This window comes from Scyliorhinus torazame, chromosome 1 (genome assembly GCF_047496885.1).
Source record: "Scyliorhinus torazame isolate Kashiwa2021f chromosome 1, sScyTor2.1, whole genome shotgun sequence".
In the NCBI taxonomy this organism is placed as follows: domain Eukaryota; kingdom Metazoa; phylum Chordata; class Chondrichthyes; order Carcharhiniformes; family Scyliorhinidae; genus Scyliorhinus; species Scyliorhinus torazame.
Window position 1 is genome coordinate 92,658,129 of NC_092707.1, and position 26,412 is coordinate 92,684,540.

At 47.4% G+C, this 26,412-nt stretch overlaps 1 protein-coding gene across 1 annotated transcript; it reads right to left on the reverse strand.

Moving 5' to 3' along the window:
• Positions 1-13,226: 13,226 nt before the first annotated feature.
• Positions 13,227-20,226, reverse strand: LOC140410114 (uncharacterized). The gene is made up of 5 exons (XM_072498059.1): positions 19,599-20,226; positions 17,409-17,519; positions 15,459-15,508; positions 14,144-14,278; positions 13,227-13,626 (listed from the first exon to the last, which is right to left on the reverse strand). Exons 1-5 carry the CDS (start codon positions 20,095-20,097, stop codon positions 13,504-13,506), a joined length of 918 nt encoding a protein of 305 aa, XP_072354160.1. The 5' UTR covers positions 20,098-20,226; the 3' UTR covers positions 13,227-13,503.
• Between the last annotated feature and the right edge of the window lie 6,186 nt (positions 20,227-26,412).

Below are 26,412 nucleotides of genomic sequence, written 5' to 3' on the forward strand. Positions count from 1 at the left end.
GATGTGGCATAAAATGTAGTTCAGCAGTTGTGACCTTTAAGGCCCGTCTTGCTATTACTAAGTTCCATCTGATAGCACAAATATTTTGTAGTCCTGCGCAGAAATGGCTACAACAGGAGGTGTGCTGCGGTGAGAGGTGTTATCATTTCATTAAACCTGCGAAATTTTCAGCTCCGGAGGCATGTGTGACAATATATTCCCACCACGGGCCAAAAGCAATGTATATTGCAGAATTAATTTTGATTAGCGCATTGCCTGGAGCAATCAACCATCGCTTTCATCTGCACCCTTTGATTTGGTTTTCTGTCTGATTCTCTTTCGCACGCATCATTTTTTCTTATCTTTATATCTCTCCAATCTGCCATCAGATTGAAATACCTAGCTGGACATTCACCACATCAGAAGTATCAGCAAAATTCGCTTGAATTATCTTGATAGCCTTTTGTTGAGCGAGATTTATAGCCAATAGAATGGTAAAGACATTTAGATGCGTGGATATGCTTTAGCATTAAACTGGAGAATTAGATGCAAATGCGAAAATAAATTGATTTTGTTTTATTTTATCCACATATTTTGTTTATTAACATAGTGCAAGCAATTGTTTATCAGCAGCATCTGCAAACATTGCCTTGGAAACAATTGTTTGTGTGTTTCAAAGGCAAAATTCGCCTTGAATTTCTCCCGGCGTTCATCTGCGGGAGATTGGCGGAATTTTCGGAGAAAACGGTTCAAAACGGCCTTTCCCACAGTTACTGTTGGGGTTTCCGCCGAGGTTCTGGTGGGCGATCGGGGAGCAGACTTGCCGAATTCCTGGGCGAACGTTGGGGGCCAAATTTCGCTTAGCGATCGCCGCAACGTGATTCTTTTCAGGTGAAAGGGCGGAGATTCACATGGTGAGCAAATCAGAATCAAACTTCGACCAAATCCTGCCCAAAAAAATTCAGGACGCTCCTCTATTAAAGACTTAACCCTCGTTTCTGTGTTTGAATTCGGTTCATAAGAGTCGTAGAGAAAAGGCCCTTCGGCCCATCCCGTCTGCGCCGGTCAAAAACAACCATCCAAATATTCTAATCCCATTTTCCAGCACTTGGCCCATAGCTCATTTGGCTGTTAAAATAAGTTTGGAGTGTATGCATACAGGGCTACAAAAATAGTATTACAATCCTCCCATTTCCACATGAAACATTAGTCATGAGCAGTGTTCAGTATTGCTATTACTCTGCAGACAGAGAAACCACTTGGAGGTGCGATGTGACAGACAGCGTAGGCAACTTTCCTCGTTTCATTTCTTGTCTGATACTATATGTGGGTGCTTACCCAGACGCGGTGCTGCTGTCTGCACGCACAGTACTGCCTGATACTGTCACTTGCACAATTCCCTTTCTCTTTTCACCGGTCTGTTTTGCTAGTTGCATGTTGCCTTCGTTCCAAGCGTGTCAGCAAGATGGGATAGAAGTTACAGCGTGAGAGAGTTGCGTGAAGAAAAGCATAGGGGAAAAGACGAGAAAGACAACGGAGAAATTGCGAATCGAAGTATTTTAATAATCGAAAGCTTTGGGACTTGATGGTCGGAGTTGGTGCCGCCTCAGCAACTGGTTTGGCTTCACTTTCCCAGCGGTTTCGGACTTTGCGCGAGGGTTTGGGTAGCTAAAAAAAATAGCTGTATAATGTTAACACTCATGTAAATCGTGACTTGGTGGCTGCAGTTGGCAATATGTATGTAAGGGGCAGGAGCGGTTATTTTGATTAAGGATGCAAACTGGGATTACATAAATGCAGCACTAGTCACAGCCTGTTTGAAAATATGTGTTCAATACAGTTTTAGTCCTAATTGCTGCTGATCATCATTTGAATTCGTCTGGAGGTATTTTAATAGACATCCGCAGGTTTCGTTGAGTAGGCACAGTGTCTGTGAAGCAGTGTATGTGGGCAGATTACAGTCACTTACACCGGAGGCGGTTTGCTAAGCAGGCAGCGTAAATTCCAGGGTGGCTCTGGGATTGGACAGGTTCTGCAGCACAGCGCTCGAGATTCTAGTGCTGAAATCGAGAGGAGAGACCTCTCCCCGGGGGCGGGCGGGCGAGGGGGGGGTGGGGGGCGCTCCTGGTGACTCCGACATACATAACAAAACACTTCGAGGATTTCTGGAAGAAATGCTGGGTAAATGTTAATGAAATGTTGGCAAACGTCCCAGAATGTCTGCTGACGTGTCTCAGAGGGTTACCTTCGCAGACCCAGCAGTGATGATCACGAAACGGTGAGTCTCCCTTTAAGTGGTGCTTGAAATTGACTTTCTCAAATGTTTACTCATGGTCATGTTTACTCGCGCGAACAGCTGGTTGCTCTCAGGAAAGGTCACCCGAAGTGCTGACCGGCGCCCTGCAGCCTTGCAGCCTCTTTAATAAATGCTAGCAGATATTTAAAGGTGCAGTCGACTATTTCGCAAGTTTCCAAACCTCTACTACTCCAATCATTGGCTTCAACCACTTTATAAAAAAATAACATATTGCGTTAAATATAGGCTAAACCAGCATTTCAGAAAATTTCTGAGTAAATTTCAGAAAGATAACATTTGGCACAGTAAACAAAAATTAATAAAACATGGAGGTATGAAACCAAACAACTTGCTGAGAAAAAATGAGTACTAAATACAGATGTGTGTTAGAGTGTGATAGGGTGAGTGTGTGGGCTCACTCCCAGTCTGAGTGCTCACTCACTCAACCTGAGAGTGCAGGATGGTGTGTGAGGGTGAGTGAGAAAGCTGATACTAGGAGTGAATCAGCCTTCTAGACAGACACTGCCCCACCCACATACACACCCTTACATTCCCATAGTCCCCTCTCTTTACCCCCTCTCACAATCTCTACTCTCTCACGCGCTCTACCCTCCTCGCAGTCTTTAACCTCTTCACACCTCACCCCCTCACACTCTTCACCCCCTCACACTCTCACCCCCTTACAGTCTTAAACCCCTCACACTCTCTCACCCCCTCACACTCTCACCCCCTTACAGTCTTAAACCCCTCACACTCTCACCCCCTCACACTCTCACCCCCTCACACTCTCACCCCCTCACACTCACTTCACCCCTTACAGTCTCAAACCCCTCACACACTCTCACCCCCTCACACTCTCACCCCCTTACAGTCTTAAACCCCTCACACTCTCTCACCCCCTCACACTCTCACCCCCTTACAGTCTCAAACCCCACACACTCTCTCACCCCCTCACACTCTCACCCCCTTACAGTCTTAAACCCCTCACACTCTCACCCCCTCACACTCTCACCCCCTCACACTCTCACCCCCTCACACTCACTTCACCCCTTACTGTCTCAAACCCCTCACCCCTTACTGTCTCAAACCCCTCACACGCTCTCACCCCCTCACACTCTCACCCCCTTACAGTCTTAAACCCCTCACACTCTCTCACCCCCTCACACTCTCACCCCCTTACAGTCTCAAAACCCCACACTCTCTCACCCCCTCACACTCTCACCCCCTGACAGTCTTAAACACCTCACACTCTCACCCCCTCACACTCTCACCCCCTCACACTCACTTCACCCCTTACAGTCTCAAACCCCTCACACTCTTTCACCCCCTCACACTCTCACACCCTTACAGTCTTAAACCCCTCACACTCTCTCACCCCCTCACACTCTTCACCCCCTCACACATCTTCACCCCCTCACAGTCACTTCACCCCTTACAGTCTTAAACCCCTCACACTCTCTCACCCCCTCACACTCTTCACCCCCTCACACATCTTCACCCCCTCACAGTCACTTCACCCCTTACAGCCTCAAACCCCTCACACTCTCTCACCCCCTCACACTCTCACACTCTCACCCCCTCACACTCACTTCACCCCTTACAGTCTCAAACCCCTCACACTCTCTCACCCCCTCACACTCTCACCCCCTTACAGTCTTAGACCCCTCACACTCTCACCCCCTCACACTCTCACCCCCTTACAGTCTCAAACCCCTCACACTCTCTCACCCCCTCACGCTCTCACCCCCTTACAGTCTTAAACCCCTCACACTCTCACCCCCTCACACTCTCACCCCCTCACACTCTCACCCCCTTACACTCTCTCAACCCCTCACACTCTCTCACCCCCTCACACTCTCACCCCCTCACACTCTCACCCCTCAGACTCTCTCATCACCTCACACTCTCTCACCCCCTCACACTCTCTCACCCCCTCTCACTCTCTCAGCCCCTCACACTCTCTCACCCCCTCACACTCTCTCACCCCCTCACACTCTCTCACCCCCTCTCACTCTCTCAGCCCCTCACACTCTCTCACCCCCTCACACTCTCTCACCCCCTCAGACTCTCTCATCACCTCACACTCTCTCACCCCCTCTCACTCTCTCAACCCCTCTCACTCTCTCACCCCCTCACACTCTCTCACCCCCTCACACTCTCTCACCCCCTCACTCTCTCAACCCCACACACTCTCTCACCCCCTCAGGCTCTCTCATCACCTCACACTCTCTCACCCCCTCTCACTCTCTCAACCCCTCACACTCTCTCACCCCGTCTCACTCTCTCAACCCCTCTCACTCTCTCACCCCTCACACTGTCTCACCCCCTCACACTCTCTCACCCCCTCACTCTCTCAACCCCTCACACTCTCTCACCCCCTCAGACTATCTCACCCCCTCACACTCTCTCACCCCCTCACACTCTCTCACCCCCTCACACTCTCTCAACCCCTCTCACTCTCTCAACCCCTCACACTCTCTCACCCCCTCACACTCTCTCACCCCCTCACACTCTCTCACCCCCTCACACTCACTCACCCCCTCACACTCTCTCACCCCCTCACACTCTCTCACCCCCTCACACTCTCTCACCCCCTCACACTCTCTCACCCCCTCACACTCTCTCACCCCCTCACACTCTCTCACCCCCTCACACTCTCTCAACCCCTCAGACTCTCATCCCCTCACACTCTCTCACCCCCTCACACTCTCTGAACCCCTCTCACTCTCTCAACCCCTCTCACTCTCTCAACCCCTCACACTCTCTCACCCCCTCACACTCTCTCACCCCCTCACACTCTCTCAACCCCTCAGACTCTCTCAACCCCTCAGACTCTCACCCCCTCACACTCACACTCTCTCACACTCTCTCGCCCCCTCTCACTCTCTCAGCCCCTCACACTCTCTCAACCCCTCACACTCACACTCTCTCATCACCTCAGACTCTCTCACCCCCTCACACTCACACTCTCTCACACTCTCTCACCCCCTCACACTCTCTCACCCCCTCACACTCTCTCAACCCCTCTCACTCTCTCAACCCCTCACACTCTCTCAACCCCTCACACTCTCTCACCCCCTCACACTCTCTCACCCCCTCACACTCTCTCACCCCCTCACACTCTCTCACCCCCTCACACTCTCTGAACCCCTCTCACTCTCTCAACCCCTCACACTCTCTCACCCCCTCACACTCTCTCACCCCCTCACACTCTCTCACCCCCTCACACTCTCTCACCCCCTCACACTCTCTCACCCCCTCACACTCTCTCACCCCCTCACACTCTCTCACCCCCTCACACTCTCTCACCCCCTCACACTCTCTCACCCCCTCACACTCTCTCAACCCCTCAGACTCTCATCACCTCACACTCTCTCAACCCCTCACACTCTCTCAACCCCTCACACTCTCTCAACCCCTCACACTCTCTCAACCCCTCTCACTCTCTCAACCCCTCACACTCTCTCAACCCCTCTCACTCTCTCAACCCCTCACACTCTCTCAACCCCTCACACTCTCTCAACCCCTCTCACTCTCTCAACCCCTCACACTCTCTCACCCCCTCACACTCTCTCACCCCCTCACACTCTCTCAACCCCTCACACTCTCAACCTCCCTCACATTCTCTCATTCTCAAACCTCTCACATTTTTAAACTACCTTTCACTCACACCTCACATTCACTCACCCCCTCACACTTACTCAAACCCTCACACTCTCGAACCCCTTCACTCTCTCTAATACTCTCAACCATTCTCACACTTTTTTTTTAAAAACGCATTTGATTCAAACCTGTATCAAAGTAGGTTACGGCAAATAAACACCCCAGGAGACATTCGCCCCAACAATCAACTATACAGTTTGTACAGATTTTCCTCCTTTTTCACCCCCCTCCCCACCCCCAGTGACAAACAGCTCCTCAAACACGGTCACAAACATCCCCCACCTTTTCTCGAACTCCCCTGATGAGCCACTTAACTCATACTTTATCTTCTCTAATCACAGGAAGTCGTACAGGTCACCCAACCAAGCCGCTACCTCCAGTGGCGATGCAGACCGCCACTCCAGCAAAATTCGTTGCCATGCAATCAGAGAGGCGAAGGCCATGACATCGGCCTTCCTCCTCTCCATGAGCTCCGGCTTCTCTGAAACCCCAAATATCACCACCAAAGGGTCCGGGTCCACTCCCTCCTCCACTATCCTGGCTAAGACCGCAAACACTCCCGCCCAGAATCTTCCCAATTTTTCACAGCCCCAAAACATGTGCGCATGATTCGCTGGCCCCCTCCCACACCTCTCACACTCATCTGCTACCCCCTGAAAGAACCCACTCATTCTCGCCCGAGTCATATGCACCCTGTGCACCACCTTGAACTGTATCAGGCTCATCCTTGCATAAGAGGAGGTCCCGTTTACCCTTCACAGTGCCTCACTCCATACTCCCCAATTGATCTCCATTCCCAACTCCGCTTCCCATTTCTCCTTGATCTTCACCACCCACTCGCCTCCCTGCTCCCCCAGCTACTTATATATATCCCCAATTCTTCCCTCCCCTTCCACATCCGGAAGCAGCAGTCGCTCCAGCAGGGTGTATCCCGGCAATCGAGGGAACCCCTTCCAGACCTTATGTGCAAAGTCCCTAACCTGTAGATACCTGAACTCACTACCCCTCGGCAGCTCTCCCTTAGCTCCTCCAGACTGGCGAACCCTTCCTCCAAATACAAATCCCTCACCTTGACCAGCCCCACTTCCCTCCACCTCCTGTATACACTATCCATCCCCCCCAGCTCAAACCCATGATTCTCCCACAGCGGTGTTAGCACCGACATCCCTTCCACCCTAAAATGCCTCCGCAGCTGATTCCATATCTTCACCGTGGACTGCACCACTGGGCTCCCTGAATACCTACTCCGAGCCATCGGCAATGCTGCCATCACCACAGCCCTCAAACTAGACCCCTTACAAGATTCCTCCTCCATCGTAACCCACTCTACCCCTTCTCCACTACCACCGCACCTTGTCCACATTCGCCGCCCAATAATAAGGAAGCAAGTATGGCAACGCCAATCCCCCCTGTTGCCTCTGCCTCTGTAGCAGGGTCCTCCCCACCCTCGGCACCTTCCCCCCCCCAGACGAAGTTAGAGGTGATTGTGTCCACTTTCCGAAAAAGGCCTTTGGTATAAAGATCGGGAGAGCCTGTAAGATAAACAAGAACCTCGGCAGAATATTCATTTTCAACACTTGGACCCTCCCCGCCAATGTTAAGTGCAATGTATCCCACCTCTTAAGATCCTCCCTGGCCTCCTCCACCAGCTTCGTTAAGTTCCACTTATGGAGCCCCGTCCAATCCCTCGCTACATGAATAGCCAAGTACCTAAACCTATACCTTGCTACCGTAAATGGCATCACCCCAAAATTAGACCGCTGGGCCAGCTCATTCCCGGGAAAACCTTGCTTTTCCCTACATTCAGCTTGTATCCCGAGAACCCTCCAAACCTCCCCAACAGGCCCATAATCCTTCCCATACTCTCCAACGGATCCGAAACATACAGCAAGAGGTCATCGACATAGAGCAACACCTGATGCTCCCTCTGTCCTCTCATTATCCCCTGCCACTCTGCCAACCCCCTGAGAGCCATCGCCAATGGCTCTATGGCCAGCGCAAACAGCAGCGGCGACAGCGAGCACCGCTGCCTCGTACTCCTGTGTAAGTCAAAGCTTAGTGAGCTCACATCATTCATCCTCACCCTCGCTCTTGGCGCCACATACAGCAACCGCACCCATGCCACAAATCTCGGCCCAAATCCAAACCTTCCCAAAACTTCGAACAAGCACCGCCACTCCACCCGATCAAATGCTTTCTCCGCGTCCATGGACACCACCACCTCCGGTACCAGAGCTCTCGACGGATTCATCACCACATTCAACAGCCATCTTATATACTCGCGAGCTGCCTGCCCTTCACGAAGCCTGTTTGATCTTCTGCAACCACCCCCGGGACACAATCCTCTATCCTCCCCGCCAACAACTTAGCCAATACTTTCACATCCGTGTTCAATAGTGATATGGGTCTATATGACCCACATTCCACCGGATCCTTCCCTTTTTGAGGGGATTAGTGTGATTACTGCTGGCTTCATCATCTCCGGCAACTCCTCCTTCTCCAGTGGTTCATTAAACGCCCCCAACAGATGTGGTGCCAGGTCTGCTGCAAATTCCTTATAAAATTCTGCCGGGTACCCATCCAGCCCAGGGGCCTTCCCCGACTTCATACCCCTGATACTATCCAGCACCTCCCTCAGCCCCAGGGGCTCCTCCAATGTCTGCCTCTTTGCTTCCTCCACCTGGGGAAATTCCAGCTCGTCCAGAAACCAGCCCATGTCCCCCTCTCCTCCTGGGTCTGCCTCATAAAGTCCCTGGTAATACACTCTATAAATGCCTCATTTATCTTCCCTGGCTCTGACACCACATCCCCAGCCCCAGTCCGGATCTTCAATATTTCCCTGGACGCAGCCTGCCTCCGCAGCTGGTGCGCCAGCATGCGGCTCGCCTTCTCCCCATACTTGTATTGCACCCCTCTTGCCCTACGCAGTTGCCCTACCACCCTCCCCGTTGTCAGCCTGTCAAATTGCCCCTGCAACTTTTTCTTCCTTGCCAATCCCTCCACAGTGGGTGGGCACCCTCGAATATTCCCTGTCCACCTCCACTATCTCACTCACGAAACGGTCATGTTCCGCCCTCCTTTCCTTATTCGCACGAACCGTAAATGAGATAATTTCTCCCCGGACCACTGCCTTCAGTGCTTCCCAAAAAATGCCCGCCGACACCTCCCCATTCTGATTGAACTCCACATAATCCCTAATCACCAACCGCACCTGATCACAACAACCTCCATCCGCCAACAACCCCGAGTCAAACCTTCACCCCGGCCTCTGCACTCGCCCCGTAGTGAACTGAATATCCAGCCAGTGGGGTGCATGGTCCGAGATAACTATCCCCTGCATACTCTGCCCCCTCCACCCCAACCAAAATCTCCCGACTCACTACAAAGTAATCAATCCTCGAATACACCTTATAGACGTGTGAAAAGAAGGAATACTTCCTTCCCCCTGGGTTCTGAAAACGCCATGGATCCACCATACCCATCCTCTCAATAAACCCCCCCAGCTCCCTTGCCATTCGTACCCTACCCATCGACCTGGGGCTTGATCTATTCATCCTCGGCTCCAGGACACAGTTAAAATCTCCTCCCATGATCAACTGGTACGTGGCCAAATCTGGGATTGCTGACAGGAACCCCCTCATAAAACCCACATCATCCCAATTTGGGGCATACACATTTACCAAAACAACCGGTGCCCCTTCCAATACCACACTCACAATCACACATCTCCCACCTGGATCCCTCACCTCCTTTACACTCACAAATCCCATTTCTTTGCTCATTAAAATCGCCACACCCGTCGATTTTGAATCAAACCCCGAGTGAGAGACCTGCCCAACCCACCCCTTCCTTAACCTAACCTGGTCCTTCACACGGAGGTGGGTCTCCTGCAAAAAGACCACCCCCCGCTTTCAAGCTCCTGAGGTGCACGAACATCCGCGACCTTTGAACCGGCCCATTCAGTCCCCGGACGTTCCACATTACCACCCTTACCGGAGGCTTATGCCTCCAATCCCCACTACCGTCCGTCATCTTCCCCACTTAACTCCTGCCCCTTTAATTCCACTCTGTACCTAGCCCATCCCAGATGGCCCCTTTCTTCGCCCTTGACCATATCATCTCTCACCCCCTGCCGTGTCGCAGAACTCCCCCCCCCCCACACTTTTCCCTTTCCCCTTCTTCCCCCCACTTCCTCTTTCCCCCCTCCCACCGGCCACCCCTCGTGGCCTTCTCCCCCACCACCTCACTTCCGTTCACCAGCATAACCTGCTAGCGCGACTGCTCCTGCCCAAAGGCACATCCTAATGACCCCCCCCCCCCCCTCCCTCTCTCTCTCTCCCCCCCCCCCCCCACTCCTCAGCTCAAAGAAGAAGGATCCCTGCTGGCCTTACCCTCCCCCACCCAAACAAGGACTTCTCCTGAACTCCAGGCAGCCTTCTCCAAAAGCAAACAGATGTTAAACACAAACAGTCCCATAAAACAGGAGGGGAGATGGGAACATCCATCCCCACATAAACGTTTCACCCCTACAACTCCTTACAATCTCGACATTGAACAGAACCCCCCCCCCCCCCCAAAAAAGGCGAAAATCCCCCAATCCCTACACCCACTTCAAACAGGCTCCCGACCATTACATAGTGCCAGCACCCCGGTTTCCAAGCATTGCCAACTCAGTTCTCCCCCACTTTATGCTCCTTAATGAAGTCTTTGGCCGCTTCCGGGTTCTCGAAATAATACTCACGGCCTCCGAACGTCACCCATAATTTCGCCGGGTAGAGCACCCCAAACCTGTTAACCATTCACACTCATCCACTCACCCCCTCACACTCTCACCCCCTCACACATCCCATTTTCTGGCATCAGTTTGAATCTGCGCCAAGTTCAGGGGATCGCAGCTCTCCAGCAGCAGTGATGTCATCAAGCAGACGGAGCAACTAATCAGATTCATTTTCTCTTACATACAGCAAGCCAGAAAGCAAAATGCCTCTCCTTAATTTTAGGTTTTACAGATAGAAAAATAATTGATTATGACAGATGCATGGGACTGTGGTAAAATGTAAAAAAATACATTTAAGCTTTTAAAAACATTGGGCCGAATTTTCCGGAGTGGCAAGCACTGTTGGATTGTCATCATATTCCCATTTACTTGGCCTGCACTGGAGCTTCAGATTTCTTGCCTGGACTTCTCAACTGGGTCCTTCAGAAATGTGGAACAATCTTCATTCCGAGTGCAGGACCACCAGGGGGGTGACCTAACCAGGGCAACAGCTGCTGTATTCTGGTGAGTTTAAATGTCCCAAAGCCTCAAGAGAAGCTATGGAGAGCAGGTAAGCTGGGTGGGTGAGGGGCGTGTGAGTTGGGAAGAGGACGGGGAGGGACGAGGTCATAGTGGGGGATAAACAGCAGGTCAGAAGGGTTGGAGGATCAGGGGGTAGTTCGGGGGTCAGTCGGGGTAGTCGGTTGATCGGGCAGGTAGTCAGATCAGGAGAGTGGGCAGGGGGTCAGTGGTACTGGGGTGGGGTGGGGGCCTTCAGGCGGATATGTATGCTGGGAGATACCTAGGTATGGGGGGGGGGGGGGGGGAGGTTAGCTGCGTTGGTGGATAGTTGGCGGATTGCGGGGCTAGTCAAGGGATTAACTGGAATCGGGGAGCAGGAAGCAGTCTGTGCATGGGGGGGTGCTAGTTTGGGTAATTGCGTTGGGGTAGTCAGTGCTCATGGGGCTAGCTGGACCGGTGGTTCCCCTGTGGGGGTAGTCGGGTTGTGAAGGGAGCAGGTGGGGTAGTTGGGGTGGGTTACCCAGCTAGTTTGGGTGTTGGGGGTGAATAGGTTGGAGTTTCTCGGGGTAATTGGGTGGTCAGAGGCGTGGTTGGAAAGTCAGGTTGGAATAGTTGAGTCAGCAGATAGTCGGGAGTTACAGCAGGGAGTTGGGGTTGGAGGGGGACAGGGTGCGTTGAGATCAGTAGCATAGATAACCAGAAGTTAGAACTGGTTTTAAACATTCCAACTTTCCTGGGTAACTATTCTGTTGAGTGAGTCAGCTCAATCCAAAGTCTCTGACTGTAACTCAGAGTTTCAGAGGGCTCCAGACACACTTCAATTGTCCATTGGAAGACCAAATATCCGAAGCAATTCCCACGTAATGAGTATCTTGCGGGTTACTCTGGGGTATGCATCCAGAGTTCGGAAGTTCATTGTATTTTGGAATATGTGTAATTTCACATCATAATGACAAGTATTACTTTCAACATAAAGCACTGCTGGCAGCATTTTGGCACAGTGGTTAGCAGCGACCTGGGTTCAATTTGGGCCTTGGGTGACAGTGTGAAGTTTACACAATCTTCCCGTGCCTGCGTAGGTTTCCTCCCACGGTCCAAAGATGTGCAGGTTAGATAGTCATACTAAATTGTCCCTCAGTGTCCAAATATGTGCAGGTTAGGTGGATTGGCCATGATAAATTGCCCTTAGTGACTAAAAAAGTTTAGGAGGGGTTATTGGGTTATGGGGATAGCGTGGATGTGAGGGCTTAAGTTGGTCGGTACAGATTCGATGGGCCAAATGGCCTCCTTCTGCACTGTATGTTCTATGTTAGATGAGGTTACAGGATAGGGTGGGTGAGTGGGTCTAGGTAGGGAGCTCTTTCAGAGGGTCGGTGCAGATTCGATGGACCGAATGGCCTCCTTCTGCACTGTAGGGCTTCTATGGAAAATTACTTTCAGGGTCATTGAGGCCTTTTAATGGTAATTATGAACATAGAGCGGAATGTAGGCCTCGGTAAGGTGCTACTTCAGAGGGTCGGTGCAGACTCGATGGGCAGAATGGCCTCCTTCTGCACTGTGGGGATTCTATGATTCAATAAAGTCAAAAATGAAATAAGGGTAAAAAATCCAGTTACACCTCTTACAACAAGGGTTTCAAGAGTTCTACTGCAAGACCGAAAGCATTACAGTGCATGCTCCTATTAGTTCAACATACTCTAATTGAGTGCATCCTGGGGAACCTCAACAGTTTCCAGTCTGGAGAAACAGAGGATCACTGTCAGCAGCTTCAATGTTTCACTGCGCATGTGTCGACTCCAACTGCTGTCTTGTCCGGAACAGAGATGACTACGTTACTTGCCTTTTGTACAGCAGCATGCCAGATAACGACCTGTCGCCAATCTACAACTAGCCCGAAAGTTACTCTTCAATAAACTTTACACTCAGCCTCTCGCGTCATACAACTGTTTTATGAAACAAATAAACATTACAAGAATAGTATGTGGAATGACAGAAACAGAACCGTGGCACGTAATTTCCAATTTAATGTTAAATATGATGCAGAGACTCCAATAATAAAAGCAGAAGATGTTGGAGATAATCAGTAGATTGTGCAAAGGGTGTGTGATAGGATGGAGAGCAGGAGTGATTAAATGTCGAAATGATAGTACAAGGCAAATAGAGATGAGAACGAATCATCCTTTCTCTCTTCAGAGATGTTGCCCTGAGCGTCTTCTGCATTTTCTGATTTTAGTTTTGATCTCGGCGCGTCTGCAGTCAGGGGCAGTAAAGGACTGGAAGTTGCAGATCACTGCAAGCAGGGTGTCAGAAACTGAGCTTCATTTTCTTGAAACTTCAGCTGGGAGTAAACCATTGGTTCACCTTCTGTCTTGGGATATGCTCTGCAGAAGTTCACGGTTGAATAGTCCGCCTGTGGATGTAGGAACACGCATTAATGGGGACTGGTTTAGCACAGGGCTAAAGAGCTGGCTTTTAAAGCAGACCAAGGCAGGCTAGCAGCATTGTTCAATTCCCATACCAGCCTCCCGAACAGGTGCCAAAATGTGGCGACTAGCGGCTTTTCACAGTAACTTTATTTTTTGAAGCCTACTTGTGACAATAAGCGATTTTCATTTCATATTTTCATCTATGGAGAATTTAGCAAGCAGCTACTACTTTTTGAAACAACAGTAGTCTGCACAAGGCACACCAAATTCATTGTGGGTGTAACTTCAAACTGACCACATTGTAGCGAGAAGTACATTCACACGATCTTCATTCTGAAACATGTCTTATCAGTAACTTATTAAATAACTACTTCATTCATTTTAACTGCCGCATCTGGTCGTTGCATCAATTTATAATATCCATTGAGGGCCGTCTAACTAGATGTCTGGCATGTTCTCTATTGAATTCTAAATCTATGTTCATTGTTTAAGCTAACGTGCCTGGGCTGTTGAGGTGCTGGGAACGTTCTTTTCTACCAGTGGATCAGAATAAACGATCTCTAAATTCGGCGTGGTTTCTTTCATTTTTGCAGAACACACGGTCGCATATATTGTTCGGTCCGCTCTTGCAGTGTCCTGTAAATAACCAGCAGTATTACTAAAGGTGTTAACTGTTAGTACTATATTTACTTTTGCACATTTACTTGCGATCGGAACACGTATCTTAGGTGCAGTTTGACATTTCTGCTGAAGATAATGAAATGATCATTTTGGAATATTATGTTACATAATTAAATGGCAAAAACAATGCTAATTAAAATATTGCGACGTTAACTTTAGTACATGACGAACAATTGAGGTGTAAACTGTGCACTTCTCGTCTCAATTCTCCTGATGACTCAACCCTTATTTTCTCTTCCCATTTTATCCATACTACAATGCCAAAGCTCCTGTGAGGTTTCTTGTCTGAACCGCCTCAGGTGCCAATAATAACCTTTTATTGTCACAAGTATGAAGTTACTGTGAAAAGACCCTAGTCGCCACATTCTGGCGCCCGTTCGGATAAGCTTGTACGGCCCACTAGCTCATGCGATCATCCTGCCAAGTCCAAATGGAGACAGGCGACCGTGTTCTCCCCCCCACGCCTGTTTACTCCCGTTGATCAGCGGGTTTACATTAGGAGTCCCGTCTGGGAGCTCGGGATAGCCTCCGCAAGAAGTACCGGTGCAGAGCTCAGCTCCTCCCATTATCACTCTTTGTAAAAGCCAAATGGTTTCCCAGTGACTGTCGCCGTCAGTTCGCGCCAGCTTCCTCTCCAGCGAGTTAGAATGACATTACACCCAGATGTGTTTCAAATTTCAACGCATTGTCCGTGAGGCGCTGTGCGGAATTAAGATCTTCGAAAGGCGCTACATAAATGGATGTTATTGTTTTCTTCCTTGTTGGGGTCGGCTAGCGCTTTTTACTGTTTTAGTTCGCCTGGCAATTTGCTTTCCTCGTTCTTAGGAAGTGTTCTGCCTCATGGCCGTTCATTCTTCATGAGGTTTCTCAGTGATAAACAGGAAACCAAAACACACGTGGATTGACCCGAAAACGATTCTGCTTAAATAATGTCACATTCCAAAGCAAAAAAAAACCTTGGAAACTATGGAGTAAATGGAACAAAAAAAATCAACGATTCCAGTTAAACCTTAACAAAAACATTCCCAGGCACACCACATGTATTTTGCTTCGACGCCAGACTAAAACCTTGGAGTTGTACAAAGTGCAGAACAAAATACAACTTCTAAACATAACCTTAATACATGTTCAGTACCTCTGCGCCGGTGCCGGTAGACGGGACGCTGGGATCAGTTAATTGCTTCCCTGGATTGACAAAACAAGCGGAAATGAGAACATGCAGAATCCGTAACTGAATTGAAAATCAGGGGGGAAACCAGAAATTGGTGTAGTGTATGGGTCTGCAACGCGGGAACGTGCCGGTCTCAGACAATCTTTTACAAACTGAAAACGCAGAAGTATTTTTTCATCCAAAAGCGATACAAGGGCAGCAACATTACTTTGGGACCTGAATCACAGATCAATTTTACTCAATTTTAAATGTTGTCCAGTGCACATTTAGTTAAAGACGGCAGCTCACGGAAGGACTGTTAGACTGGATGATAGATGTGTCTTATTCCGGTACGAGATTGGATTTACAAGGCAGTAAGGGAACGTTTCAACAACTGTTGATACGAAATCGATTGAATCAATTTTTCAGCCTGTTATGCGAGCGAAAAAAGTCTAATTGGGGCAGACACAGGACAATGATCGCAGCGTTGAATCACATATTGGCCGGAGTTCTCTGGGCGTCGAGATTCACTTTTCCCCCTGGCAACGCATCCCACACCAGCGGGTTTCGCTGCGGCTGGGGACAGGTGGCGGGACGGGAGAATCCCGCATTGTATACACACAATGAAACACAAAACTCAGCATAGCTGTACCAAACGTTGCAATATGATGTATAATATTTATAACTTGAACGTAAGGGGAAATTAGAATTCTTACAGTTGCGAATCATCGGAACAGGTGGCCCAAGGGCACGATTTGGAATTCAATGTAAATAAATGAAATCTACATTGGAACAAAAAACAAAAAGTGTGTAGACCATTAATCGGTTTAATTTGACCCCAACAGTGAAAAACGTGAACTCAGGTTTGCACATCTCTGGGGGTGCAAGTAGTTCCTTTCATGGGGAAGCAACACCAGACTTCCAGGGAGTGACTGGGCCTAATTTTAACACATGTATTAAAATAACACAATTGTAAACGGGGCAAACGATTAAATCTGCCACAAAAGGACATCCATGTACAATCATTGAAAAATAAAAGTACTGGAGAGTGATCAAATTTCCAGCTTTTAACATGATGAAGTCAGTTTTAGGACGCATCATGAGATGTTTTCTAATCCAGAAAATAACAAGGTGTTCCGACTGTACATTGCTGTATAGAGCATTGTATCTGTATACGTTGGACTGAGAGTTGAGACCACTTGGGTGATAATTCCGGTCTCAGGTTGCTAAATTTTGGAAAGCTCAATATATTTTCATTTAGCAAATGAAATCGAGTCAAAATCTAAGTCTTAAACTAAACTGTCGGGAGTCGGGAGTTGGAAATGTGATCGAGCCGAGACGTAGCCGGCACGAGCACAATTGATACCACAGAGCAGCCGAACAGACTCTCTGGAAAAAGGGAATTTAAAAAAAGGACAAACATCCGCTGGGGATACGAGTGACGATCACAGGGACACACGAGTGAGCAGATGGGGAGCGATCACACTGTGACACACAGCAAGCAGTTGATGCTCTTTTGTAAACTAGAGAATGTCATAATTGGTTTAATAGTGGGCCTGCCATTGGATTGTGAATTGAATTTTGTTTTGTTTAGGTGAATTAGGCCAAAGCAGAAATTGTTAAATTAAATTACCTCAGGGTTTGTAGAAAGGCGAACTTGAATCCCGCTCCATATGTTAAACTGATTGTTTGCTCACTGATAAGTGTTATACAAGCTATACAATTATTACAAGTCTTGCTAAATTCTCGTTACCACATGTAAGCCTATATCAACACATTTCAGCTGTATCTCCGTGATTCTGTATCATTCTATGTCCAAGAACAGCAAACATTTGTGAAAAGACACCATGACAATAATTCATCAGAATGTTGGATATTTATAATAAAAGTAGTATTTCACACACCCGACATTGCGAATGAAAGTACAATACTCACGTTTCGCTTCCCAGCGACATACAGCTACGAGCGAAATAACGCATAAAATTACCGATGGACACAGCAGCAGATAAAGCCAGATTTCCTGGGATGTTCTAGAAGAGGGTTTCTCTTTTAAAATAAATTTGTAAATATTTAACACAAGTGGAAATAAAAATCTCTGCCAAACAATCCGTCCTTCAATTAATATGATTTTAACTGAGAAGACATACAAGAGGAATTATTCCCATTGCACCTCTCACTGCGAGGTAACCTCATGGTGTCTATGTTTCTTTCATGTTATATTCTTTCATTACTTGTCTGAAGCGCAGAAAACAACACCGGATCCTTGAGATTGCGCCGAGATGTTCGACTGTATTTCCCCTTTGGGAAACGTGTTAACCCATTTAAAATTAATTTTAACTTCTTCCAAAACAGCTGATCCAGCAAATTGGAGAGTTGATCATCCAATACCGTGATTGGACAGTCAGTATTTAGATTTTTGAGTTTGTTGCCCACTATTCGCCTTAATGACGCGGGAATGGGAATGAAGAATAAAGTGCAGGATCTCGGTGATTCAATTCAGTGAAAACGTTCATTCTGATTGGGTTGCGACACAACTTGCTTGTGTCGGATTCGCTTTCCCTGAACAAAGTTGTTCAGCAACAATCAGATAGATATGATGTGGAACTGCCAGCGTTGGACTGGGGTGAGCACAGTAAGAAGTCTTACAACACCAGGTTAAAGTCCAACAGGTGTTGTTTGGAATCACTAGCTTTCGGAGCGCCGCTCCTTCCTCAGATAACATAAAGTTAAAAATGATAAAAACCAGTGTTTCAAATTGAGTTCGGAAAAAGTAAATACATTTCTGGATGAATTATATTTCTGCCTGCTGGCGACCACATATTTACACGTGAAGAACTCGACATTGTCCTCCATCGATAGTAAGATTTTAAATCTAAAGATCACCACATCCTCCTGAAGATGTCAATCGACATCTCAGACCTACTGATGTGGATAGAACTGTTACCAACACAGAGAATGAAGGTCAAGCTGTTTTGACATTTAAAATTCTCACTTGGGCTGGTACAAATCCTGGGTTCGAAATAATATTGAGAGGAACAGAATAATTGTTGGGAAGACGCTAACTGTTTACAATTTTATGTGGAAATGTTGAACAGCACGGGAATAAATATCAGATTTGTTTTAGGTTAAAATACTTCTAACACGTGAACCATTTCTCCACCAATTACATGATCAATGTGAAGCCAAATTGTAAATAAAACAGAAAATACTGGGGAAACTCAGCAGGTCTGGGAGTATCTGTGGTGAGACACATAAGAGTTCCCATAACTCTGAAGAAGTCATACAGGCTGGAAATGTTAACACTTTTTATCTTGCCACAGATGCTGCCTGAACTGCTGAGATTTTCCAGCATTTTCTTTTTGGTTTTCCAGCATTTGTGTTTTATTTCAGATTTCCAGCATCCACGGTATTTTGCTTTTATTGAAGTGCAATTGGATTCGGATTGCCGTATTGATTCAGTGAAACTAATTGTATGTTGAGCATATCCATATTGTGTACCCATTTTTTCTAATTTCTCCCCTGAATGTCTTGTTTTTTTGCTGGATGAAGGTTCAATAGATACCGAGCGCCCACCTTCACTTCTCCCAAGTGACAATTCTCTGTGATCCTTGCTCCTGGCCTCATACACCTAAACCCACCACTTCCCAGCAAGAGTCACTGAGACTGTATCCTGACCTGGAACATCATTCCTGATGACCCTCCCCAGAGGGCGTGCTTCACTAGCGACTCATTAATGGCCCCAGGCTCAGATTATGGAACTCAATCTAGTGTTCAACTTTGTCAACTTCACATCACTAATAAAAACGTGGTCACGAATGGAATAATGTGACAGGTTGATCAGCTAATCTCAGTAATGGTGACATGGAAATATGACCGATTGTTGTAAAATCCATCTGGTTCACTAATGTCCTTCAGGGAAGCAAATATGCCATCCTTACCTGGTCTGGCCGACGTGTGATATGTGGGTGACTCTTAACTGCCCTTTGAAATAGCCGAACAAGCCACTCGGTTCAAGATTAATTAGGGACGGGCAACAAATATTGGCTTTGCCAACAACATTCGCATTCCATTAAAGAATGAAAAACAAATACTGCCACTCTTTGAGACATTTATAACAGGACTTACCTGTAACTATCAATGTGCTTCCATTCCCCTTCATACCTTCAGAAGGTAGCGTACTCAGAACCATCAATTCACAATAATATGTGCCGCTGTCTCCCCGCTGAAGGTGGGTTATTGATATCTGGGACACATTTCGATCTAAGTCTTTTGTCTGTACCACCCGGATTGATTGACCTGTCTTGCAATTGTTCATGTAAATAACATAGGTCTGATTAATTTGATTTATCGGTTGGTGAAGCCAGTTGATTTCAAAGTCCCGAACTTCAGCAGCAGAATAGTCACAGGTCAGGTTCGCTGTCCCTCCTTCAGTCACAAAGAGATTATCTGGCCTCTGCTCAATCCAAATCCCCTCGGCAACACTCAGTGTCCCTTTTGGGCCGAAACTCGACATCTGTATCCACATTAATGTCAGGATGGTCATGTTAAAAAGACGACACCGGAGAGCATCAGTATTAAAGTTTGCAAGAGTCAGCAGAGATTGAGGCACTCGGTTTCTGTTCATCTTTCTCAGCCTCGGTGCGGATGTGGGGGTTTGGGGAGTTTGCAGAGAAGCCGCTTGCGAGTTACGTGTGGGTTTCAAAGCCCAACTCTGCTGCTCGGTGTTGTCAGAAAGGCTGACGCCCACCACAGCAGCAACGTTGAAACCAGCGACATCAGCACCGGCTGCTTCAGTGCAGAAACCGAATCAAATTCCTCTCATTTACTCTTCACATTTAACCCTGGTTATTGTCACATGATTGATGAATTCCAATTGGTCCAAACGTGTCAAAATAAATTCAGTTTAATTATTGTTCCAATTGTCCATATTTATCCTAAAACTAATTGCTGCGTCGAATTAAAGCTACAGAAGTCCCCGTGTGAGTAGATGAATAAATATACTTTGTTCAAATATTCTGCGGAGATAAACCCGGAGAGGCGGTTTGAAATCCCAGTTCAATGATAGTGCCTTTCTCCTCTCGGTTCCTGCCAGTCACAGACACGAATGAAGGGTTAATGCCATAGCATTGGCACACTGTAGCCAGTTCATTGACGGGCAGAATCTGTTTGTCTTCAGCTCCCGACACGCATGATCCATCTCTGCCCAAGTTCATGGTGTGAACAATAATCCCGGTTCTCGGTTCTTACACATAATTCAAGACGCGAGAGGCCTGTGGTTAATTTAAGCAGTAACCCCGAGGCCTGATTTAATAATCCACAGAACATGATAAACTTAAGTCCCAACAAGGTCGTTCCAGAATTTGAAGTCTGCAAGAAAAATTGTAAAGGAAAGAAATTGGCATCGGACAAAGTGACGTGAAGCTGTCGGCTTGATGTAAACACCGCTTTGCTTCATTCATGCCCTTTAAGGAACCCTCTTTGTCACCCGTAACTAGTCTGGCCTGCGTGTGACCACTGTCCCACACCAGCGCTGTTTGCAATGAACAACCCGCCTCAAATGTCGCCGCAAACAACCCAGCTTTAATAAATGGCTATTTGGGAAATTCGTGTCGGTAATAAATCCTGGTCTTGTCAGTAACATCTTCACCGGAGAATACATACGAATAAATGAAGTTGTCACTTCGGGGGGCATGTTCTGTTAAATATTGAGTTTGACCAACAGTTTCGAATGAGATATTCAACTGGGTCGTAATCGGTATCAAGGGCAAGAGGGAGAACATAATTTTAGACATGGGCGGCAGTGGTCCAAGAAGGCATATCAGCACCACCTTTGCTCGGGCAATTAGAGGTGGACAATAAATGCTGGCCTAGTCAGCCATGCTATTTCCTCCCTGGCTTCCTTTAACAGCCTGAGATACAATCTATGGGCAGCGCTGTGGCACAGTGGCGCAATGGTTACCACTGCTGCCTCGCAGTGCTAGGAACCCGGGTTTAATTCCGGGCTTGTGTGACAGTATGGAATTTGTAATATCTTCCCCTGTCTGCGTGGATTTCCTCCGGGTGCGTGGGGTTCCCACAGTCCAAACATGTGCAGATTATGTGGATTGGTCATGCTAAATTGCTTCTTAGTGTGTGGTTGCTAGGTTACGGGGGTAGGGCGGGGGGTTTGGTGGTAGGGTAGGAAGAGCCAGTACTAACTCGATAGACCGAATGGGCTCCTTCTGCACTGCAGCGGTTCTATGATTCTATTTAGATCTGGCGATTTATTCGCTCTCAAGGATGTTATTCGCTCCAGTACTTCCTCTCTCATGCTTACTGAATCTAATGTTTCACACTCCGCCTCATTAGCTAGAACGTCTACTTAGTGAAGATAAAGACAAAGGACTCATTGAGAACTCTGGCCACATCTTTGGCATCAATGCATTGTTCCCACATACATTACTGATAACTTTCCTTACTTTATCTCTTGCTCTTAATGTACTGCTAATACATCTTTGGATTTTCTTCGATTGTCCTGCCAATTTTCTTTGGCATTCTTTATTTGCTTTCCTTTTAAAAATTTCACCCTGCATTTTCTATGCTCCTGTCACCTTTCTACGGCATTAAACGTTTTGTGACTGTCATAAGCTTTCTTTTTCTGCTTTCTGCATGGTTCTGGATAACCAGGGAGGTCTATATTTGGCAGTACTGCCATTATTCTTTCTGTAAAATCTCACTTTTGAATGCTTCCCATTAGGGCAGCATGGTAGCACAGTGGTTAGTACTGTTGCTTCACAACACCCAGGTCCCAGGTTCAATTCCCACTTGAGTCACTGTCTTTGCGCAGTCTGCACGTTCTCCTCGTGTCTGCGTGGGTTTCCACCGGTTGCTCCGGTTTCCTTCTGCAGTCCAAAGGTGTGCAGGTTAGGTAAATTGACCATGCTAAATTGCCCTAATTAGTAGAATAGATAAGGGTAAACGAGTGGACGTGTTACATTTGGATTTTCAGAAAGCTTTTGATAAAGTCCCACATAAGAGGTTAGTGTGCAAAATCAAAGCACTTGGAATTGAGAATTGGTGAGCAGGCTGGATACGAGATGAGGGATAATTGGTTCATTTTCAAAGTGACAGCCTACAAGGGTCCCTCAGGGATTAGTGCTTGGGCCCCTGCTATTCACAATATATATCAATGGCTTGGATGAGGGAAGCAAATGTGTATTTCCAAGTTCACTAAGGATACAAAACCTGGTGGGGGCATGATTGGTGAGGCTTTAAGGCGACTTAGCTAAGTTTAATGACTGGCCAGACCATGATGGATGCAGCATGATGTGGATAAGTGTGAACTTATCCACCGCGGTAGAAAAAATGGAATGGCAGAATATTTCCTAAATGGTGATAGATTGGGAAATGCTAACATACAAAGGGATAAATGGGTGTCCTAATGCACCTGTCACTGAAAGCAAGCATGCAGGTGCATGAAGCAGTTCAGAGGGCAAATAGAATGATGGTCTTCATTGCAAGAGGGCTTGAGAACAGGAACAAGGATGTTTTGCTGCAGCTGTACAGGGCCTTGGTGAGACCACACATGGAATATTGTGTACAGTTTTCATCAAGGATATACAGCAAAGGTTCAGCAGGCTGATTCCTGGGATGGTAGGATTGTCGTATGAGGATGTTAAGAGGCTTCAAGTCAACTAGGCCTGGATTAATTGGAGTTTAGAAGAATGAGTGGGGGTCTCATTAAAACATATAACATGTTGATAGGGCTGGACAGTTTGGATTCAAGGATGATGTTTCCTTTTAATGGGGGTGGGGGGTTGGCCTGGAGAGCGGGAGGTGGGGGCGTCTAGAATATTTGATAATCATAGAATCATAGAATTTACAGTGCAGAAGGAGGCCATTGGGCCCATCGGGTCTGCTCCGGACCTTGGAAAGAGCACTCCACTGAAGCCCACATTTCCAACCTATCCCCATAACCCAGTAACCCCACCCAACCTTTTACGACACTAGGGGCAATTTAGCATGGCCAATCCACCTAACTGCTTGTTACAAAAGACTTATTTCCTGATATTACAACATCGCATTATCTCTTATTTACAGCTGGGTATCGTCTCAAACAAAAAAAGTAGTTAAGGACCTGTAAAGTTAGCGTTATAGCAGCCACATGACTCTGACACTCAACATCACCTCTCTCGATTTCCCTGTAATTTGTCATAATGCCTATCCAATATCTAGTAGTGGATGCGCAGATATTTCCTCAAACTAATGGGAAGACTAAACTATTATCTTAATTTCCAGTCACAACATCTGTCCTCTAACTGCTGAATCCACACATCATTTTGCCAATTGTCTGAGCTTGAATGAGACAGTTCAAAGACTTGGTGGCCCCTAAATGAGCTTCTGACCACATATCAACCTCACCACCAAGATCATCTTTTCCACTTCTGTAATGGTTAATTCTGCTTCAATTGCTAAAGCCCTCATCCATGCATGTGTTATATCTAAATTGACTATCCCAATGGAATCCCAGTTTGCAATAATTTAAACTCACCCAGAACTCTGTTGTCCGAATTGTAACAACAGAACCCCATTCACGCATCATTCCCGTGCACAATGACTACATTGGATTTTAGTCCAGTGATGCCTCGATTTCAAAATTATTATCCGTGTTTATCAAGCCAGGGAGAGGAGCAGAGATGGGATTGCTACACTGAAAGGCTGGAAAGACCGCGTGTCTCCCCCCCCTCTCAAAGGTTTTGTGCCCAATTGTCAAAGAAGCATTCTGAAAAGCGGCACCTCATGCAAACCAAGATCTTTTGGGGATAAAGGGTGGAAATCTGCTCTGTACATTTACACTCAGGAAGACATGATGTGGAGATGCCGGCGTTGGACTGGGGTGAGCACAGTACGAAGTCTTACAACACCAGGTTAAAGTCCAACAGGTTTGTTTCGATGTCACTAGCTTTCGGAGCGCTGCTCCTTCCTCAGGTGAATGAAGAGGTCTGTTCCAGAGACACATATATAGACCATCAGACTCACCATGGACTACTCTCCAAAATCAGTTGCATTCTTGGACACACTCGTCTCCATCAAGGACGGTCACCTCAGCACTTCGCTTTACCGCAAACCCACGGATAACCTCATGATGCTCCACTTCTCCAGCTTCCACCCTAAACACATTAAAGAAGCCACCCCCTATGGACAAGCGCTCCGTATACACAGGATCTGCTCAGACGAGGAGGAGCGTAACAGACATCTACAGACGTTGAAAGATGCCCTCGTACGAACGGGATATGGCACTCGACTCATCGATCGACAGTTCCAACGCGCCACAGCGAAAAACCGGACCGACATTCCTCAGAAGACAAACATGGGACACAACCGACAGAATACCCTTCGTCGTCCAGTACTTCCCCGGAGCGGAGAAACTACGTCATCTTCTTCACAGCCTTCAACACGTCATTGATGACGATGAACATCTTGCCAAGGTCATCCCCACACCCCCACTACTTGCCTTCAAACAACCGCGCAACCTCAAACGAACCATTGTTTGCAGCAAACTACCCAGTCTTCAGAACAGTGACCACGACACCACACAACCCTGTCATGGCAATCTCTGCAAGACGTGCCAGATCATCGACATGGATACCACTATTACACGTGAGAACACCACCCACCAGGTACGCGGTACGTACTCGTGCGACTCGGCCAATGTTGTCTACCTCATACGCTGCAGGAAAGGATGTCCCGAAGCGTGGTACATTGGCGAGACCATGCAGACGCTGCGACAATGAATGAACGGACATCGCGCAACAATCACCAGGCAGGAATGTTCCCTTCCAGTCGGGGAACACTTCAGCAGTCAAGGGCATTCAGCCTCTGATCTCCGGGTAAGCGTTCTCCAAGGCGGCCTTCAGGACCCGCGACAACGCAGAATCGCCGAGCAGAAACTTATAGCCAAGTTCCGCACACATGAGTGCGGCCTCAACCGGGACCTGGGATTCATGTCACATTACATTCATCCCCCACCATCTGGCCTGCAAAATCCCACCAACTGTCCTGGCTTGAGACAATTCACACCTCTTTAACCTGGGGTTACCCCATCTCTGGATCTGTAAAGATTTAATCACCTGCTAATGCTCGCATTCCAAACATTGTTTGGCATCTTTGAATTTGTCTATATATGTGTCTCTGGAACAGACCTCTTCATTCACCTGAGGAAGGAGCAGCGCTCCGAAAGCTAGTGACATCGAAACAAACCTGTTGGACTTTAACCTGGTGTTGTAAGACTTCGTACTGTACTCAGGAAGACAACTGAACAAAATGGCGACTAAGTGGGTTCACCGTACCTAGAGCCGTCAAAGGACCATTACTGTAAGCTTCTTTGATTGTTTATTTTGTTCATGAACTGTAAGAAATCTTTACGTCAATCCTCGTATTCTCCCGGCTGCCAATGTCTTTGTTTGGGGCCCAGGGAGTGTGTGTGATATATGAATGAATTTTATGATTTATTTACTTTTTTCACTTTGGGAAATAGTTTCAATAAACTTATCTTGTTCTTTGGTTTAAACTCAGAAAACATGTGTGATTAATTATTTCTAATCTAAAAGCGTACATTGTAGTGTTCCCGCAGTATTGGCAACTCATATCCTCGCTAAATTCACAGAAAAACCCTGTTACAGATCGGGCTGGAATGGTCTATTTCCCCCCTCCCCCCTTTCTCCTCTCCCCTCCCCTCTCCCCTCCCGTGGTCGTAACAACATTTTACTACGTTAAAACATAATGTAAATACAATTTGTTGCTGTTAATTACATCCCCGTGAAGCACTTCGATTTGAATATCATAATGGGCTGAATTTCTATCATTGACAGGGGTTGGGAAAATTCCTGGCTTCGCTGACCCAACTTGGGGAAAGGTGGCTGTGGTTGGGCCGGTGGTGCTGGAGTAGGGCGAGCTGAGC

Coding starts and splice junctions, on each gene's coding strand:
- LOC140410114 (XM_072498059.1), bottom strand. CDS start 20,097: ATGAACAGAAACCGAGTGCCTCAATCTCTGCTGACTCTTGCAAACTTT. Junction 17,520..19,598: donor AAGCACATTGATAGTTACAG/GTAAGTCCTGTT, acceptor TTATTTTAAAAG/AGAAACCCTCTTCTAGAACA. Junction 13,627..14,143: donor CCAGCACCTCAACAGCCCAG/GCACGTTAGCTT, acceptor CTACATCCACAG/GCGGACTATTCAACCGTGAA.